Source organism: Dreissena polymorpha, chromosome 3, assembly GCF_020536995.1.
Source record: "Dreissena polymorpha isolate Duluth1 chromosome 3, UMN_Dpol_1.0, whole genome shotgun sequence".
Classification (NCBI taxonomy): domain Eukaryota; kingdom Metazoa; phylum Mollusca; class Bivalvia; order Myida; family Dreissenidae; genus Dreissena; species Dreissena polymorpha.
In genome coordinates, this window is record NC_068357.1 from 73,410,658 (window position 1) to 73,429,404 (window position 18,747).

The following is an 18,747-nucleotide window of genomic DNA, read 5'->3' on the forward strand; positions in this document are numbered from 1 at the left end:
CGGTCAGGACCTGTTTGTTGCACGTCAGACAAAGAATAAACAAGATGTGTTTGTGAAACACAATGTCCCCCTATATGACGTTTGACCTTGAAGGATGACCTTGACCCTTCACCACTCAAAATGTGCAGCTCCTTGAGATACACGCGCATTTCAAATATAAAATTGCTAGCTTCAATATTGCAGAAGTGACATTACATGAGCAATTTTGACCCATATATTTGACCTTGAAGGATGACCTTGACCTTTCATCACTCAAAATGTGCAGCTCCATGAGATACACATGCATGCCAAATATCAAGTTGCTATCTTCAATATTGCAAAAGTATTCATAAAATAAGCGATTTGGGCCACATATATTTGACCTCTGACCTTGATGGATGACCTAGACCTTTCACAACTCAAAATGTGCAGCTTAATGAGATACACATGCATGCCAAATATCAAGTTGCTATCTTCAATATTGCAAAAGTTTTCAGAAAATAAGCGATTTGGGCCACATATATTTGACCTCTGACCTTGAAGGATGACCTTGACCTTTCACCACTCAAAATGTGCAGCTCCATGAGATACACATGCATGCCAAATATCAAGTTGCTATCTTCAATATTGCAAAAAGTATTCATAAAATGAGCGATTTTAGCCACATATATTTGACCTCTGACCTTGAAGGATGACCTTGACCTTTCACCACTCAAAATGTGCAGCTTCATGAGATACACATGCATGCCAAATATGAAGTTGCTATCTTCAATATAGCAAAAGTTATTGCAAAATGTTAAAGTTGGCGCAAACCAACCAACCAACCAACCAACCAACAGACCAACCAACAGACCAACCAACAGACAGGGCAAAAACAATATGTCCCCCATAAAAACTTGTGAACAGCGGATTAAATACGCGTTCGAACTTGTACATATCGATCGATTATCGGTGTCATTGTGTGTCTATTGATAGTTATCATCGTTATAGCCGTCCTCTGTTTTGGCTGCTAGGGCGACGCTGCGCACTGGAATAATTATAATTGGTCTTTGATGTTCATTGACAAGCATGTGATACAAAACACTATGTTGCGATTGTAATTTATTGTTTTCACTGCAAACTGTAATAAATTTACTAATATCTGAGATAGAAGTAAAAAATGATTCAAACACGGCACATGAAATCTTTCATATAAACAAAGCAGACGGACCTTATACACTAAAAGCACGCGCTGTAACTAAACAAAACATGCCGATACATTTTCCACCAGCGTGATAATTAGGTAATATAATTATAAATGAAAGTCGCGTATATATAAATCTGATCGACAGAAAAGCCGAAAGTTATTTTTATGGGCGAAACTTCACATAAAATAGTACACACGAAAAATAATATACATTGTATAAATCTTAAGTAAAAACATTGTTAGAATCAAAATAATGTGTGTACTTTATTGTTTGTTGTTGAATAACCCATGACCAGAAAATTAGATGCGTTGTTTCAAATCACTCGTGCTTTGCACTCGTGATTTTATCCCTGTGCATCTAAACTATCTGCTGTGGGTTATTTGACAACAAACTATAATGTACACAAATTATTTCTTAATTATTTTGTTATTGTCAGTGACCAACCTACACACAGATTTGTTTGGTTTCGTGCATGTTTGTAAACTATTATCGAGTCGACAACATTTTAAAACATCGGTATATAGACTTACACAGATTAATAATATTGACAATGATGAAAAAAAGTCTGAAAACAACAATAAAACAGCACACGAAACAACAATTAAATAGCAAATGATGAAACCAGTTGAGAAAACTCGTATGTTCTGTTTAAAAAAATACCTTACTTAAAATTTTACTTGTAAATTTATACCACCTTCATGAATGGCAAAATCAATGGTACAAACTAACTCCAATATAACGTTCTCCGTTATAACGCTGAATCCAATATAACGCGGGTGGGTCTTGGATCCCGTTTTTTCTCCAACCTTCCATTTCTGATTAAATGTTATGCAACTTCATGTATTTTCAGACAATTCAAAGATGGCAGCGATCACATCTTGATTGCTTTATTCAACCGTCTGTTGAACTGATTTTAATCGCTTCGAGGTTAAACAACACCGACAGCTAATTGGTGTTAATCTGTTGTGTAATGTCAATAAAGGTGTGAAAAACTTGCGTGTCAGTGTTTATAACATGTATTCCCTATCAGAGCGGTTCGGTGCAGTAATTTCAATAAGTTACATGCAAGCAGGATAATTATAAAATTAAAGTTATTCAAAACGATAAAAACATTCTTACTTTGATATGATTGCAGTTTGACTATATTAAAGGAGCGACTTTGAAATATACTGCGCACAGTATAAAACAAGTTTTTCTGTAATTTCATTATCATTCTAGTATTTAGTCATTTAATCTTTAAGTTCGAGTACGAGAAATTCATTAAATAATCCAGACGATTTATATACATGCTAATGCAGTGTAATTGTTAACAGAGATTCACTTTCATTTTTCCGGTATCAGAAAGTCCCCGGACGTTTTTGCCATGACAGTGTATGACGCAATAAAAAATTTCTTTGTACATGTATCGTATTGCATTCAATCTAAATTTAAATTCGCTCGTCTTATGAAAGCTCTGCCCCATAATGCACTGTTCTCTTTACACTTCTGAAAATGGCGCATGCATATACACTGCAACTCTGATATATCGCGGTTAAAGGGGTCCAAAGATCGCGACCGTGATATATCCGGCGCGCGATATAAATTGTAAGGTTATGTATGCATGTATATGTATGCATTAGCATCATTATGCAATCTCAAAACATGCTATTTACCAACCTTATTCAATTATGTGTTATATCCATATGTTATTCATTGGTATAACACAAAGCATTATTCCTTGCGAGTACAGTGAAACCTGAATTCAGCGGTCAGTCAAGGGAAATGATCAAAGTGACCGTTGTTCACATGTGACCGTTGAATTCGGATCACAATTTTAAGAAGGTTGGTCAGTTGGTAGTATTACTACGTCGTTACCCCACCCAGTCGTTTGCATACAGTGTAAAACTAATGCTCATTGCATTAACAAAGCATAATAACAGCATTAACTTATGCATGTACATTGAATAATAGAGAATAACATCTTTTAGATTGATTTAATTTCATATTGTTAAATTAAAGCAAAGACCTATAGATAAAACGTTATCTATAGGTCTTTGATTAAAGCAATGACTTTATCAACGCTGGTATAATTGTTTACTCATGCATCTCATTCATTCAGTAAATAAAGCTTGTAACGTTCCGTTGACGTCACGTCCGTAAAAGTCTAAAAAGTGGATTCGGTGTCATAAACCGATTGTACGGTGTAATTGTACCGTTCTAATTCATAGAAATAGCGGTCATTTAATTTAGCGATAATTACTTTAAACAAGTCATAAACTCTGATATATTTTCTTTTGAAGATACCCCCACAATTATCCCCGGAAAAGAAACCTTCTCAACACCTTATAATTTGTTTACTCGCAGTGGGCCGCTTTTATAATATCATAGACAATTACCGCTTTCAGACGCTTTAAACGCAAAATAGACGGACAAATAATGTGCTGTGTTTTTAATTTTCACGACTCGAGACGACTGACGCGTGACCGTTGATTTCAGGTCAAACATGAATTTCGGAGTGGAATATAGTGGCCGTTGGCCGTTATTGTCAGGTGGCCGTTAAATTCAAGTGTAATATAGTGTTTTTTCGTCGGGGGGATTCCAGACTGACCGTTGTCTGCAGGTGACCGGTAAATTCAGGTGGCCGTTAGGTCAGTTTCGACTGTATTTTCAAATGCATATAATTAAATTAGTAATCCGAAAAACATTGCCGAGTTGTATTGTTCAAGAAAGCATGCACAAATTAGACCCATGTACAAAATGACGTCATTCATTCTCATGAAAAGCATGGGTTTTAATAGTAGTGCATTTTGACAAACTGAGGGATCTTTACCTCTAAATTAAAAGCAAGTAGTTTACACTGTATCTAATGCACACAGATTGTTGAGATAGGTCAGTATTGACTTGTGACATTTACAATTATAATTGTGTACACCTTAATGTGTGCACTGGTGCGTTTCGGCAGTTTAAAGCAAATTCAATACAGAATGGTAACACCCGAAATGACCTGTGATGTTTGACAAGAGGGGCTATTGTTTATCGCAGTACACAGGTGTTAAAGTGATGTACAATGTAAGCAAACAATCTGGTCAAAACTGGATTATGAATGTTGGATTAAAGTTGGTGAAAAAAGGGAAAAAAACTAGCTTGAAACGGCTTTTAATTCATCGAATTCTCAGATTAAAACATTTTATTTGAGGATTATGCTCGTCAGATTTTTTGGAGCCATAGCCGATTCGCGATATATTGGACAACGCGATATAACGGACCGTGATATATTGGAGTTGCAGTGTAATTGTGTTTGTGAAATTCATGAACATATTAATCGTCATAAATGTTCAAGATTATTATTTTTTTAAGTGATGTTGTAACTTGATTGGATTATCGGATAAATGTGCACATTAGAAAAGCGGTTTGTATACTGTTATCGATACGATTCGGTTTATATGCATGGATTTGCGGATGACAACACAGCATGGCAATACACAGGACATATATTATAGGCTATACTATACCTGTTTTTATAGCCCCCTGCAATAAATGAGCTCAAAACTTATAACGCGGATCTGTTTATAACGCTGTAGCATGGCTTGGACCCCGTTATCCGCGTTATATTGGAGTTACAGTGTATATTTGTAACGTAATTTGTAACAATTTCGGATACTTTTCCCCAATTATATCCAGACCGCTTGATGTTGCGGGAAAATATGATCCCTGATTACTTATACTGAAAACTTCAAAAAAGTAGTGCTGCAACAATATACCGGTATATCGGTATATATTGCAATCCGCAAATTGTATTGCAATACGATTTTTATCATACTGGTACGAAAATTCTACCAAAATTATTCACATTTCATCCAGAAAAGCCATCTGAAATAATGATATCAAGGTAAACAAAACAAATCGGTGTTTACACTGTTTAGTACAAATAAATTGTTTCGTAAAAATAGCATTCTACAAAGACTATTACACGAAGAAGCGTTGTTACATGGGAGTCCGCAAGATCTGCGTGTCATTCTGTTAAATTTAAGATAAAGCTTATGAAAATGCGATTAAAACAAACAATTACATACCGTAAATTTGGGGCCATAAGTCGACCTTAAAACGCTCCCAAAATTGACTTTAAAAGTCAACTCGGTTATAAACATTTAAATTGATGTTATTATAAACAGAAGTAATAATGATCAATAACAATTTTACGTAACAGCATTCTGCTAAGTAACATGACCGGCTTCTAAACATCCACAATTCTCTTTTGGATTATTATTCTTCTTGTCGGCTTCATTATAGTTCTCAAAATGGCAGACGAAACGAACGCTGAGTTTGACTTTATTACACAATGAACAACACTTTTAATGTGTAATGGGAATATCCAATGGACAAAATGACAATACTAATCTTTCATAACAAAATGCTTTGTAAAGCCAAAAAAGGAGTTTATTGTGTTTATAAAGCATTTTGTAAAAAAGGCTAGAATTGCATATAGGATTTAACTAGAACCTAAACAAACAAAGGCTATTTTCGTGTAATTATGTTGGTTTTGATGATTAGCTGGCGAGTTATAAGTCTGGTACAAGTTAGCAATAAATTGCAATATATAGCAATACAAGGTTTTTGAACTTACAATATATTGCAATATGGTTTTTGGCGTATTGTTGCAGCACTACATAAAAGCATACACAAATAATAAGTTGCATTTAATAAGAAAAAAAGGAAACTTTCAACATCTATTTCTTTTTATTCAGTTACTAGCATTATGTCACAACAATCTTACAGCTTAATTTCCACTAGCTTTCAAAAGGTTGAAGTCCTAACTTCCAAACCTTAAATTTTGGATGACCCAGACGTAATTCAGTTAGTAGCACAGTGATTCATTTTGAAATCTACATCAATGAGTCCCTGGGACTCTCATATTTTGAAACCATGGGTCCAAACTGAAAAGAATGGGTCCCAGATTGTGTCTTTGTAAATTCGTTACAAATAATCTACTGAACATGATACGCCTAAGCCAGGGGCTCTTTTATGCATTTTTACAGCAAAAAAACAGAAATAGGTTTATAGCAACACAAGTAAAATCTTTGTTTTACTTTTAATAACAAACAGTGAAACATATAACATCTTAAACAGAGAACTTTTAACATCTTTAACAATTTGGATTGACTAGAGTTTTAATAAAACTAGTGTTTACAATTTTTTGGTCAAAATTAGCCCTTTCAAACAGTGTGACAAAAGACAATTTCTCCTTTGGTCAAAAGGTTTACACCTTCAATACAGATTTGTGTAACAACACTCATTCTGTATTTAAGGTGTACAGCTTTCTTGCCTAGTTTTTTCTCCAAACAGGGAGAGCTTTTTCCACAAATTCATTCTGGGCAAAATTGCACAACTTCACTCTCATAAGTTTGTCTTGTTTCCCTACAGTTAAACTGTTCCTGACTTTGGGGAAACTAGGGAGAGAAATGTCTAATGGGGAGAAAAGACCAGGGGGAGAAAAGACAGTATCATGGACGAACCATCTTTCGAACCCCTTAATTTTTGACACGTCAATTTGACTAAAATATAATATTGAAATTAGTGAAACATATTAATTAGTACTCTATTTGATAAAAACTTGTTTCTACATGGCTGGCAACTTTAATTGCTATGTAAATCCTCTTTTGATAACAGATTTTTGCAAGTTTCCAGCACATCCATATCATGTAAAACTATCAATGCTTCCAAAACGAGTACCTGCTTTGGAACCCTTCAGTGTACACCATTAAAAAAAAATTAGTTACATGTTTAGACCATAGTCACATGACTTATTGCAGCAGCCAAAATGTGTAAATTGTCAAGCAAAGTTGACAACAAAACTTAGACCATGTTTTTATAGTTTTTTAAGGAAAATCCGTATATATGTAAAAAGCAAAAGAAATACAATGATGTTACGTGTTTTATGATAATTCTACTTATTTGAACTGTTTTGACGCATTTTCGTCGATTTGCCGCTACGTATAAGTCGTTGTTAACAAATTACATATACACAAAAAACGGTGACGTAGTGCAAATGCGCGCATGCGAATAAAAAGTAAACAAATGAAGGATTCGAAAAAAGGTGAGGTTCATGAAGAGGTACTTTAACTAGCGTCAGAAAGGCATTTTTTTATTTGCAATACATATACAAGTGTTATATATCATTGGAAAGATCTCACTGAGACAAACACAATGGTACCACTGGTTTTAAATTAGACCAAACCTGAAGAGAGTTATGGCCCTTTGAAATTTTGCGAACATTAATTTTGTCTGCCAGATTATGGTGCATACGTATCAAATTATTTTTTTCCAATAAAAATACAATTGTCTTACACCATCGTAAAGGTCTCAATGAAAGGAATACAATGATTACTCAAAATTACTGTAATTTCAATGTATAAACACTCTATATTGAGTAATTGCTATTTAAGGCACTTTATTCTTTGTGTAAATTGTGTCGGGTAACTGTAGTAAAAAAGACACACGAACACAGATCCACCACAGTAATTCATCAAGCTTTATTTTCTAACACTGTTACACATTATATTACAGCAAACTTTAATAAATAATATTAATGCCACTTTTCTCAAAATCTACGAGAATAACTAACACCTAGTTGCATTTACTATCAACAAAGTAAAAAAAACTGCGCCCCAAGCTTTTCGGCCAGCATTGATGACTTATTAACATTTCCCAACAATTCAATGAACAGTAAGGACATCAACTAAAACATTTAACAGCTTATTTCTTGTTTGCTCACATACTTAACATTATTAAAATTAACATCAAGCCTTGATGACTACATCTCCCTCTCGATAATCATCACCAAGCTGAATGGAATAGACCGCCTGATCATCAGCATAAATGACATTGAACCAGGCAGGATATCCAGGAACCTGAAAAATAGCACAAACATGTTTTAAGTATGTTTTATATCAATATAAAGTATGTTTATGAAAGTTGTATTTATGTTATTAGTATAATGTTGTATACAATAAGTTGTACTGTTCATTTTTTATTAATTAAGGTCGCAATGGTCAAGTGGATATGGTGTCCACCCTGTGAACGAGAGGTCATTCTGAAGATCTTTCTACTGAATCCAAGTACTGGTCTTTCCCAGGAAACCGACTCAAGACTTAGCCGAAAGCTGTTGATGCAATCAAGCTAAAATAAATTGGTTAAAACTAACTGTAATGGTGCATTTTTGACCTTGACGCATTAAAACAAGTTCAATGTATAGCTTTCAAGAAATAACATAAAATACCCATGCACATTTGTCATATACCTGTGATATGACTTTCCCTTTGTACCATTTCGCCTGCTCATCTTCTATCCACTTATGCTCAATGTCATGGCCCACCAAAAAGTGTTCGCTTTCTGGTGGGGTTTCGTAGCTTTGACCAATTAACGTTATAACGTTTTCTTTTAATAGTTCTATTGAAAGTTGCTGTCTTTTTCCGTCCACTATTTTTGAAAAGGCATATACATCTTTTTTGTTACATTTTTGTTTAAACACGTCTTTTCTAAATCTCAGTTGTGATTTTAGGGCATTTTCCTTTTCTTTTACGCTGTTAATTTCTTTAAGTTCTTTTTCCACTTGCCCTGGCGTTTGCCACAGCCCAAAGAACAACATTTCGCTTGTTGTTTTTTCAAGTTTTTGTACTCTATTCCTTTCTTGTGTTTCTTTTTTCTTAAAATCTTCTTCTTGCTTTTCAATTCTTTTTTTTAATATTGATTTCGCTCTTTCTTTAAAACGCTGTCTTTCTTTAGATGCTTCTTTTCTGCTTTCTAATATTATTTGATTTATATTTTCCTGTTCATGCAGCCATTCATTTGTTTTATTTAAAGAAAATGTTATTTGGGCCTCCAGAGCAAGTGTTGATATGTTGGGCTTTGCTGACAAAATGTGGTCGACAAGTGAAAACACACGTTCGGGAAATTTATTGTGTTTGTCAACGCTTAAAGTTTCATTTTGATTAAGGTTTTCATGAACACCACCAGGTAAATGATCGCCGTATTGGTGTTGAATCAATTTAGCCAACGCAGGAATTATCACAGATAGAATCAAAATCACATTGTCATCATTTTCACTTGGTTGCAACAGTTTTTCAAGCATGTTGTCAGTTTTAATTTCAACCTCTTTAAATGGGAATAATTTTCCAGCAATAAAATCTTCTAAGTTGTTTACAATGTCATTCAAAAAAGTTAAAAGTTCAAGATATTTATTGTTCATTGCGGATATTGTGATATCTTTGCTTTCGATGATTCGCCATAAAGGGGTTGTTATAAATTTTGATATTAAACCAAGAGCTTTACATCCACTTACAAAAAACGGTGTCTGCAAATCTTGTAAAACGCTTTGTAAAAGACCATTTGTGCAGCTCGTTTTGGTTAAATATTCTATCATTTTTTCTTTCAAAAAGTAAACATGGCCAGCATTTGTAAATAAAATATTAAAACGATTTCCACGCAAAGGTTGTAGAGGCAAAGACAGCATATTATTTTCTTTCAAAAAGTCACAAATAAGTTTTAAATCCTTGGTAACAGCCATTCTTTTGGTCTCCTCTGCGTGCGAAAGCTTTGCATGCTGTTAGAACAGTCCTGACAGTACCGGAATTACCTTGTTTTGAAAAACTTGTATTATAAATAGGAACTTCATTTTCAAAAAAACTTCTTTCAACCTCATATAAAGATTTTTGAGAAACATCGGCCATATGCACTAGGGTATGCAGTCCACAAAAGAAATTGTTCATATGACTTAAAGCTTGTTGTGATTCTTCATTCATTTTTTCATAATTCTTATAAACTAATGGTAAAATTTCATTCCTATATTCCTTCAGCAAAGTATTAAATTTGGTTTCAGTTGCTGCCCTATCACTCATAGTATTTTTTATGTTGGTTAAAATTTTTGCCGAAGTTATCTCTTCAGTTTTACTAACTAAATCAATGTCCGAAAGAATTTCCTTAAATGTTTCCAGAGTATCATGCGATGATTTTGTTGCCATGTCTCTAAGGCCTAACAGACGATAATTTCCTTCAGAGTCCCTTGTTCCAAATGCCCCCCATTTTTGTCCATATTTGGAAGCCTCGTCAGTGTGCAATGTCGTATTTATATTGGCTGAAGTTTCAGAAATTTGTCGCCTTGCAATTACAGAACGTTCTATAGACCAATTGTTTACTGTTCGTGATGTCGGTAATTTGTGTGGCTCTTTACCTAACAGCTGACAAGCAGCTTTAATGACGTTTGACACATTTTCACAAGAAACCTGAGAGTCTAAAAGAGCATAAACACAAGCATGCAGCTCCGGAATATATGTTTTGCTTGTTTCATCAAAAAAATCAGCATCATGTATACTTTGTAAATGTTTAATTTCAGATTTGAGTTCATATATTTCTGTTTGTAGTTGTTTAATTTCAATATCTTTACATTTAAGCGCTCCTTTAAGGTTACAATTTTCAACTTTCATAATCAGGCCATCATTTGAGTTATCAACATTACTCCTTTCACATAGCTTAATAGTTTTTTCACGCCAGTAGCTTTCACGATTTGCAGTTCTTTTCAGATTTTTCTTGTTCATTTCCAACTTTGCATCCATTAAAACACTTTTTTCCGTTAGAACATCTTTCTTTAATATCACCCCACTGAGTTCTTCTTTTAATTCATTATTTTTTATTTTCAAGATAGACACTTCTGATGCCAGTTTGTCACTTACGGATTTATATACCATGGCTTCACTAGTAGAACTAGAAGCGCATTCAGATGGTGTTGGACAGTCATCAATGGTATTATTTATTGTGTCCGGGAACTGGTACATGTCATTTAGGAATTTATCAAGATTTTGTGTCCCTTTTACTCGGTGTTTACTTTTGTTTAAGTGCTGGAATTTTTGGAATAGTCTTGACAGATCTTTGTGCAGTGTGTTAAAGGATGCTTTACAACCGATTTCAATCAAATAATGGCACGCTACATTCACAGACTTCTCTTTTATTAATTCAATTATTTTTTTGTGACTTGGTTTGTCAGCTGCATCCATGTTGAGCAATGTACCTGAAAAATTAATTAATTGATACAAATCAATACTTACTGGATGTTTAATACCATTAACTGATATACGCATACTCCATAGATGTCAACTGGTGAACTGCCAACCTCAACTGGAACTGTCAACCTGTATGGAACAACAATATAAACAAACTTAAACAAAGAAAAACAAAAAGTCGAAAGAAATAGATTAAAATATGTGAACTGAACAAAATAAAACACAAAATTGTTGACACATTTTGACATGCAAGTATGCACATGCAGCATAAAAAAATGACACAAACATATGACAATTGCAGACTCAGTCTCAACGTAAAAGTCATCAGACATCAATTTAAATTTACTTATTAAAATTTATCATCAATCATTTATTTACATGGTAAAAACATTTCAAAATATAAATGTGTATTATTCTTCTATAATAACCTCGTAAATATGTTACATTATACCATTTCGAAGTGAATATTTAAGTGAATATATCATTGTTGTTGACATATCCGAATTCAAAAACACATTTCGGGAGAAATTCGGATGACTTCCGGTTTAGTTTTGTTAACGACCTTAACCTTTAAAATACCCGCGCAATAACATGCGCAGCGGAAATGAACTTTTTCTTAAGTTGTTTCGTATAGAAAAATGGCAAATTTCTTCAGTTCCGTAAAAATATCAATGCCACAACCAAGTCAAAGGGCAAAAATACCTGTTTTTCCACCAACTAAAACCTATTTTTACGATTTAAATTGAGTAAATATTATTATTTTGCAACTTTTTTATCATCGCTAGGTGCGCACAGAAGCAGACTATCGAATGACGTCACAGGATTTCCCAGGAATTTTAAATCTCGTGTAAAAAGCGTTGTTTAGTGACATCATGTCAGGCATCAAAATGGCTTCCTCAAACCCGGAAGCAAAATAAATCTTGCTTTTTCGTGAAAGATTGACGTCATATTTGATCACAGTAATGAACCAAAACTAACAAAACGTAGAAATCAACTTTCATTTAAAATACTAAAAAGAAATAAAACTTAAAAACTTACCTTTGACTGTCTGAGATTATCCTATCAAAAATACCGGTTTAACATTACAGTAGAAGCGAAACAAAATGGCGTCCAAATTGTTTCCGACGCTACTTTAACGATACATCCTGCGAGACTACAGTGTTGCAGGCTAATGCAAGTGAAACAAAATACTCGGAGCGCAGGAGTATGACATCACCACGAGAGCCGCGTTCTAAATGTAAAAAAAGTGATCGAAATTAGGCTTCGCTCGATATAAAGGAATATTGCGATATGTTAATAAATCCTAGTCTGAGAATTTCCCCACCCTCCTTTCTGCTTAATTTCTATTACGAATTTTTAAATCAAATGCCTTCAACAGAGCAGTACAACGTACCGACTTGATACAATCGTCCTTCAGGAGAAAAAATTGTAATATGTCGATCGAATCCTGCACTGCTTCCTCTGGACATTGTCAAGTTTAAAAAAAAAATAAGCCGGTTGTGAGTTTGCTGTTTAACCGGAAGTCGCTATCACCAAATGCTTAAATGATGTTGTCACGACGGTCCACTAGAACGACCCAAAGAACGAAACGGCCAGCGATTGTTTACACATCGCGTCATACCGTGAATAACGTAGTGACCTGACGGTCTGTATGCAATTAACGAACACCGTGTAGTAACCAGCACACCTCCTCATAATCTCGTTGTTCCTGTCAACTCTACAATTCCTCGAAAGACTAGCATATATTTTCATTCAACCCGAGAACAGTCATCAAAATGAAACTCTTACCACCTCATACAAATGAGGCAGCTACAGTGTAGGTTTTTACTCCCGTGTCTGCCATCGCCCATCTCATCAGTCTGAGGATAATTTTACATTTCAGAATAAATATAAATTAAACTAACATCAAATGAGAACTTTTGTACAGTCTTCACTCTATGTCCCATATATAGGAACCGGCACAGAATGTTCTATCTACACCTGGGGACTTTTCTAACACATCACTTTTCAAACTTGAATATCTCAGTTATGACTAAAGATATTGATTTAAAATTTTACATACGATCATTAGACTACATTCTATGCAAGCTCACAATAAAATCATTCATCTGTGACGATTGGACGCTTTAGCACGTCGGGTAGGTGTGGTTCCATATTTTTGCACGTGGAAATGGTGAAACGCGATATAATTCTAGTTTTATTTTAATTTAGTTATTTTAGGTGGGTTTTTACACAAGGAAAACATAAAATTAATTTACAAAAACAATATAGCTCGAATATTCAGCAGCGCAATCGCGCACTTTGCATTTTGCAGGCTACCTTCCCCACTTGCTAAAGCATCCGATCGTCACGGATGAATGATTGTATCGTTAGCTTGCACATAATGTAGTCAACTGATCACATGTACAATTTTAAATTAAAATATTTACTTATTACTGAGATATGTAAGTTTTAAAAGAGTTGCGTTAAAAAATCACCAAGTGTAGTAAAACGCGATATACATGTGATTCCAATTTTTGTTCAATTTCATCATTCTAGGTGAGTTTTTACACAAGAAAAACCTAACATTAATTAAAGAAAAACAATATGGCTCGTATGAATATTCAGGAGCGCAACGGCTCAATCGGCATGTTGCAAGCCGATAAGTTATTAAGACATGTACGTTTATGCGTTTTACTTTTCGCACTGTTATTATTTTACGTTGTACTTGTTTGCGAATTTGACTTTTGAAGTGACGTTTTTACTTTGTTAAGTTTGATATTTTGTTGATTTTTTAATTTCAATTTAATTTTCAGGTATTATCAGATATGTGTTGAATCATTCTTGGTCCAAATTTCAACACAATCTGCTCCGAAATAAGGGAGCTTTACTGATATGATTAAGTGATGCGTAAGAAAAGTCTCCAAGTGTAAAAGGAGAGCTGTACGCTGCTGCTGCTGATGATGATGATGACACCCAAAATTCAACTCCAATGTTAAGTAGGAATGGTCAATTCAAACTTAAGTTATCGACAGAAAAGAAGTTTATTCTATTTTTAGTGAAAGTAACCTTGACCTTGACTCGACTGGTTCCAAACGCAATAGAAAGCTAGGTTGACTTAATATAAGCTGCCAACACATGTTGGTGCAATATCTACATCCGAACTCAATGTATTGTTTTATTATTTATTTTTTATTTTTTATTTTTAGTAACAATGAACTTGATCTTCGCCCGAAAAGTCCACACATGCATACCAAAGCCATTTCTCCATGCACGCTTGAAATCTCCAATATGCCATCCAGATTGCTAGATTTATCCATTATAGTATCAATATTGCATGATATATTCAAAATGCTATCCAGATTTGTAAATGTAATCTTAAGTTATTTACCGGAAATAACCTGCCGGATGCCGCCCGCCAAATATTTAGCAATATCAAGATTTAATAACTAGTATTTTTAACTTATTGTAAATGTGGTAAATCATGCGAAAACATATCTTCTGTATTAAACTGATAATTTATTTTATGCTCGAAGAAAACTCTGTTCTGGCCGCTAAGGTATGTACATGTTAAACAAAGACACTATTAAGGGAAGTTATGACGTCAACCTTGAAGTTAACTGTGCATTTTAACAATGCTTTATATTAAGTTCTTCATGTTGTATTTATACACGTTTACAAATTAAATATAGAATAGTCACTTATATTCATAATTGCATTATCTACATTGATTTTACCGCAAAACTGTGTACTTGTTTGCATTTTGTTTTATCCCTAAAAATCAAACTGCGTTCATGAGTGCATGAAAATAGTTAAAAAACACATTTAAAATGATATAAAAAAGAAACATTTTTATTGAAAAGGTCATTAAAAATGCTCATAATTGCATAGAATATAACGAAAATATATTCAAAGCATGCAAAACAATGTTTTGTGTGAAAATATCACCAAAATAAGATTTTTGATGACCGGGGTATTCCAACTTCAAATAAAACAGTGCTTGTAATAGGTATAAGTATTACATCAAGTTTTCTTTAAAACAAATTAACTCATGTTTATCGAAATCTACATGCTTTGCTGCGTTTCAATTTATTCAAATATTTTAGACTAAAGAGATTGTATATATATTTCTGTTCCTGCACGGTATACTGGTATCGTGATTGTTATGTAAGTAAATTATAACATAACCAATCTGCGTTCTACAAAGTTGTTATTTATTATGAAATACATTTTAATAGGAAACATCTTATCATTAAAACATTCGATAAACGATCAATATAGGAATAATTGAGTTCTCTTTTATTCGACGTTTGTTGGGTCTGAATCAAGGTTTATATCGACAGTAGTTGGGTCAGGTTCAAGGTTTATTTCGACGGTAGTTAGCTAGGCCAGGTTAAAGGTTCACATCGACGGTAGAGAGGCCAGGTTAAATGTTCATCTTGTTGGTAGTTTAATCAGGTTCGTGGTTCATATCGACGATAGTTGTATGAGGCTTAAAGATGATATCGACGGTAGTTAGGTCAAGGTTCAAGGTTGATAACGACGGTAGTTATATCAGGTTCAAGGTTCATATCGAATGTTGTTAGGCCATGCTCAAGGTTCATATCGACGGTAGTAAGCCAGGTTCAAGGTTCATATCGACGATAGTTAGGCCACGTCTTAACAAGATTATAAAAATTTGTCCCGGGACACGCGGTCACTTTAACGTCTCGGTGACCATGCAGACGGTAACTTCTGGCGATCTTGCCTAGATGGACTCCGAACGCGATCAGATTCTTCACCGCTGGAGATATACATGATATATAAAATGTCTAATGTAAAAAGTCTTTACAGTAACTCTTTTCATTTATATATATGTTTACTAGAAATTGGAGGATTTTTTTTCAAGGGGCCTGAACTTTCTGCATTCTTTGCGAGCATTGGAAAATACAATACACAATCTTAAAGCAAGCTAATAATATTTGCTCCAGTGACAAACTAAAAATATGTTAATGGTAGCGTTAATATTTAAATTATAGATATTTATACATCAGCTAATCTGTGACAGCCTTTGCGTTCGGCAATGTAGCCTCAAAGTTTCCGATCATTGCTGCAGCAAACGAGCGACTGTTAAAATTCTCGGTATGAGCCCCAACGTTACTCCAGCCCCGTCCCTCGTAGACGTTGCCATCCCCGCCAACGAGGAAACTGTAACCGATATCGTCAAAGCCTGTAGAAAAATACCCTTGTGATATAAACATTAACTTTGAATATGCCATTTATTAAATTGGAAACACAAAACACGAATGTTAATTTAATAGTACATAATAGTAAGAGAACTTATTTCGGGAATTCAATATGACATATCCAATGTTTGACATTTACCTCTGTGATCGATGTGATCATTTTGGATTCCCCGCACAATTCCAATGCATCGCGCCTTAGTGGTGCATGCCCTTGAGACTGTATGGTGAATGAAAAACATCCCCACAGGAACAGATATCGTCGAAGGAGACCTCGATCGTGGAACGTGCGCCCCAATCCGCTCTTGGTATGATGGTTACGTTGGAACACCCGTCGCTTCCTAAAATGTACGACATGAAAGAATATTCTGCATTGGACGAAAGGACTTGTTAGATGCATTATCGGCAAAGTGCTTTGTTGTTAAATGTAAACGTCAGCAAAATTTTGAAGCATAAACTTACAAGTGTTACTGACGTCTCAGTAAACAGAACAGTTCTCGAATTTGTCATATACATGTTTTACTATACATTGTAAAACAATAGAAGCAACATACAAGCTAATTAACAAAGTAATAGTTTATACATTTTATATACACTGAATATGTATCATACATAAGAATTTTAGTATAAACCTTTAACATGAACAAGCGCAACGACGCACACAGTTCTTAAAACTGCCTTCGTCATGGCTGTTCGGTATGTTCCGTATGCTGAGAAATACGATTAGGATCAGTCCGATACATTTTATAAGTAACATAACAAAGTTGCCAATTCCTGTTGCAGTAACATTGAAGTGATCTTCTTCAGTCAATACATCCGACAGTAGCAAAATGTGATCGTCATTTACATCCTTATGTATTCATTACCCATTGTGAAGATTGTATCGATATTAACATCCTTATGCACACCCATTTTGTCTGAACATAGCGTGTGTGTCCATGTTTCTATTTTATTTAAAATAACTGTTGCGTTTGCAATACATGTTTATACATATATTAGATATCAGGTTTGTTCAACATAGGTAACGCAATTGAATGTTTGTTGTTGTTAAAATAATTTCATATATATAACAGATGGACCAAATACAATACATGTATAATAAAACTTATCTTGAATTGTATAGTCATTTTTGTAGATAGGTCACTGTATTCAGCCATTGCTAAAAATTAATTGTTTAGCAATTAAATACGTGCAAAAGTTATTGAAATGAAGGATCTCATTAATGATGTTATTAGGCTTTAGAATTAGGTTGCTTAGGTGATTTAGGAACTACTGGAACATAAATCGAATGTGGTCAATTGAAGCATACTTTGGAAAAAGCACTTCACTTCAAATCACGAAATTATAAGTAGCAATCGGTATAAAACAACGCCCATAAACGTTGTTTTAATATATCTCTGTGGTCAGTCTTTTCAACAGAGACGTGTTTTAAGTATACAATATATAGCGGTTCAGTAACACAGTTCACGGCATCTGTATTTAATAATTCAAAATAATTATATCTGACCTTAAATAATAGACATTACGTAGACAGGTTGTAGCACGCACCATGAATTATAGATATTTACTACATATTGTTCCTCCCACACTTAACTGTGTATAGCATCCGATTTATTTGTAATCCGCGGTGATTTATTAATTTATAATTATACTTATATGTAATAAATAACCAATTATATAACATACTGTATTATTTACTCCAGTATATTAGTATTATTCTCATTTAAAGCTATACAAAATATACACGTCAAAACTTACGGTAATTAATTTTGATAAACTTTGAAGGGAGTGGCTGAGGACAAGAGAGCGGCTGGTGATAATGGATAGGCTGGTGACTAGGGAGTGGCTGATGAAATGGAGTGGCTGGTGACAATGAGCTGACTGATGACAAGACAGTGGCTGATGACAAGGGAGTGGCTGGTGACAATGAGCTGGCTGATGACAAGGGACTGGCTGTTGACAAGAGAGTGGCTGATGACAATGAGCTGGCTGATGACACAGGAGTGGCTGATGACAAAGGATTGGCTGATGGCAAGGGAGTGGCTGATGACAAGGGAGAGGCTGATGACAAGGGGGTAGCTGATGATAAGAGAGTGGCTGATGGCAAGAGAGTGGCTGATGACAGTGAGCTGGCTAATGACAAGGGAGTTGCTGATAACAAGGGAGTGGCTGATGACAAGGTAGTTGCTGACGACAAGGGAGTGGCTGATGACAAGGGAGTGGCTGATGACAAGGGAGTGGCTGATGACAAGGGAATGGCTGATGACAAGGGAATGGCTGATGACACGGGAGTGGCTGATGACAAGGGAGTGGCTGATGACAAGGGAGTGGCTGATGACAAGAGAGTGG

At 34.7% G+C, this 18,747-nt stretch overlaps 2 protein-coding genes and 1 long non-coding RNA gene across 3 annotated transcripts in view; all 3 read right to left on the minus strand.

Annotated features, from left to right (window-relative positions):
* The window catches only part of LOC127874756 (proteasome subunit alpha type-6-like), a 30,474-nt gene extending 17,727 nt beyond the window's left edge, over window positions 1-12,747 (minus strand). The window contains exon 1 of the mRNA XM_052419349.1: window positions 12,591-12,747. Within this exon, the coding sequence (XP_052275309.1) occupies window positions 12,591-12,666 (76 nt within the window). The 5' untranslated portion in view covers window positions 12,667-12,747. The remainder of the gene's footprint in view (window positions 1-12,590) is intronic.
* LOC127874761 (uncharacterized) overlaps window positions 1-18,747 on the minus strand; it is a 178,690-nt gene that overhangs the window by 94,871 nt on the left and 65,072 nt on the right. The gene's annotated exons all lie outside the window — the stretch shown is intronic.
* LOC127874758 (peptidoglycan-recognition protein SC2-like) lies at window positions 14,676-18,057 on the minus strand. The gene is made up of 5 exons (XM_052419357.1): window positions 17,906-18,057; window positions 17,031-17,557; window positions 16,541-16,739; window positions 16,215-16,385; window positions 14,676-15,959 (listed from the first exon to the last, which is right to left on the minus strand). The coding sequence occupies exons 3-5, from the start codon at window positions 16,638-16,640 to the stop codon at window positions 15,802-15,804; spliced, it is 429 nt and encodes a 142-aa protein (XP_052275317.1). The 5' UTR covers window positions 16,641-16,739; window positions 17,031-17,557; window positions 17,906-18,057; the 3' UTR covers window positions 14,676-15,801.

Coding starts and splice junctions, on each gene's coding strand:
- LOC127874758 (XM_052419357.1), bottom strand. CDS start 16,640: ATGTTTTTCATTCACCATACAGTCTCAAGGGCATGCACCACTAAGGCG. Junction 16,386..16,540: donor TGATCACATCGATCACAGAG/GTAAATGTCAAA, acceptor ATTTTTCTACAG/GCTTTGACGATATCGGTTAC. Junction 15,960..16,214: donor GAACGCAAAGGCTGTCACAG/ATTAGCTGATGT, acceptor GTATATCTCCAG/CGGTGAAGAATCTGATCGCG.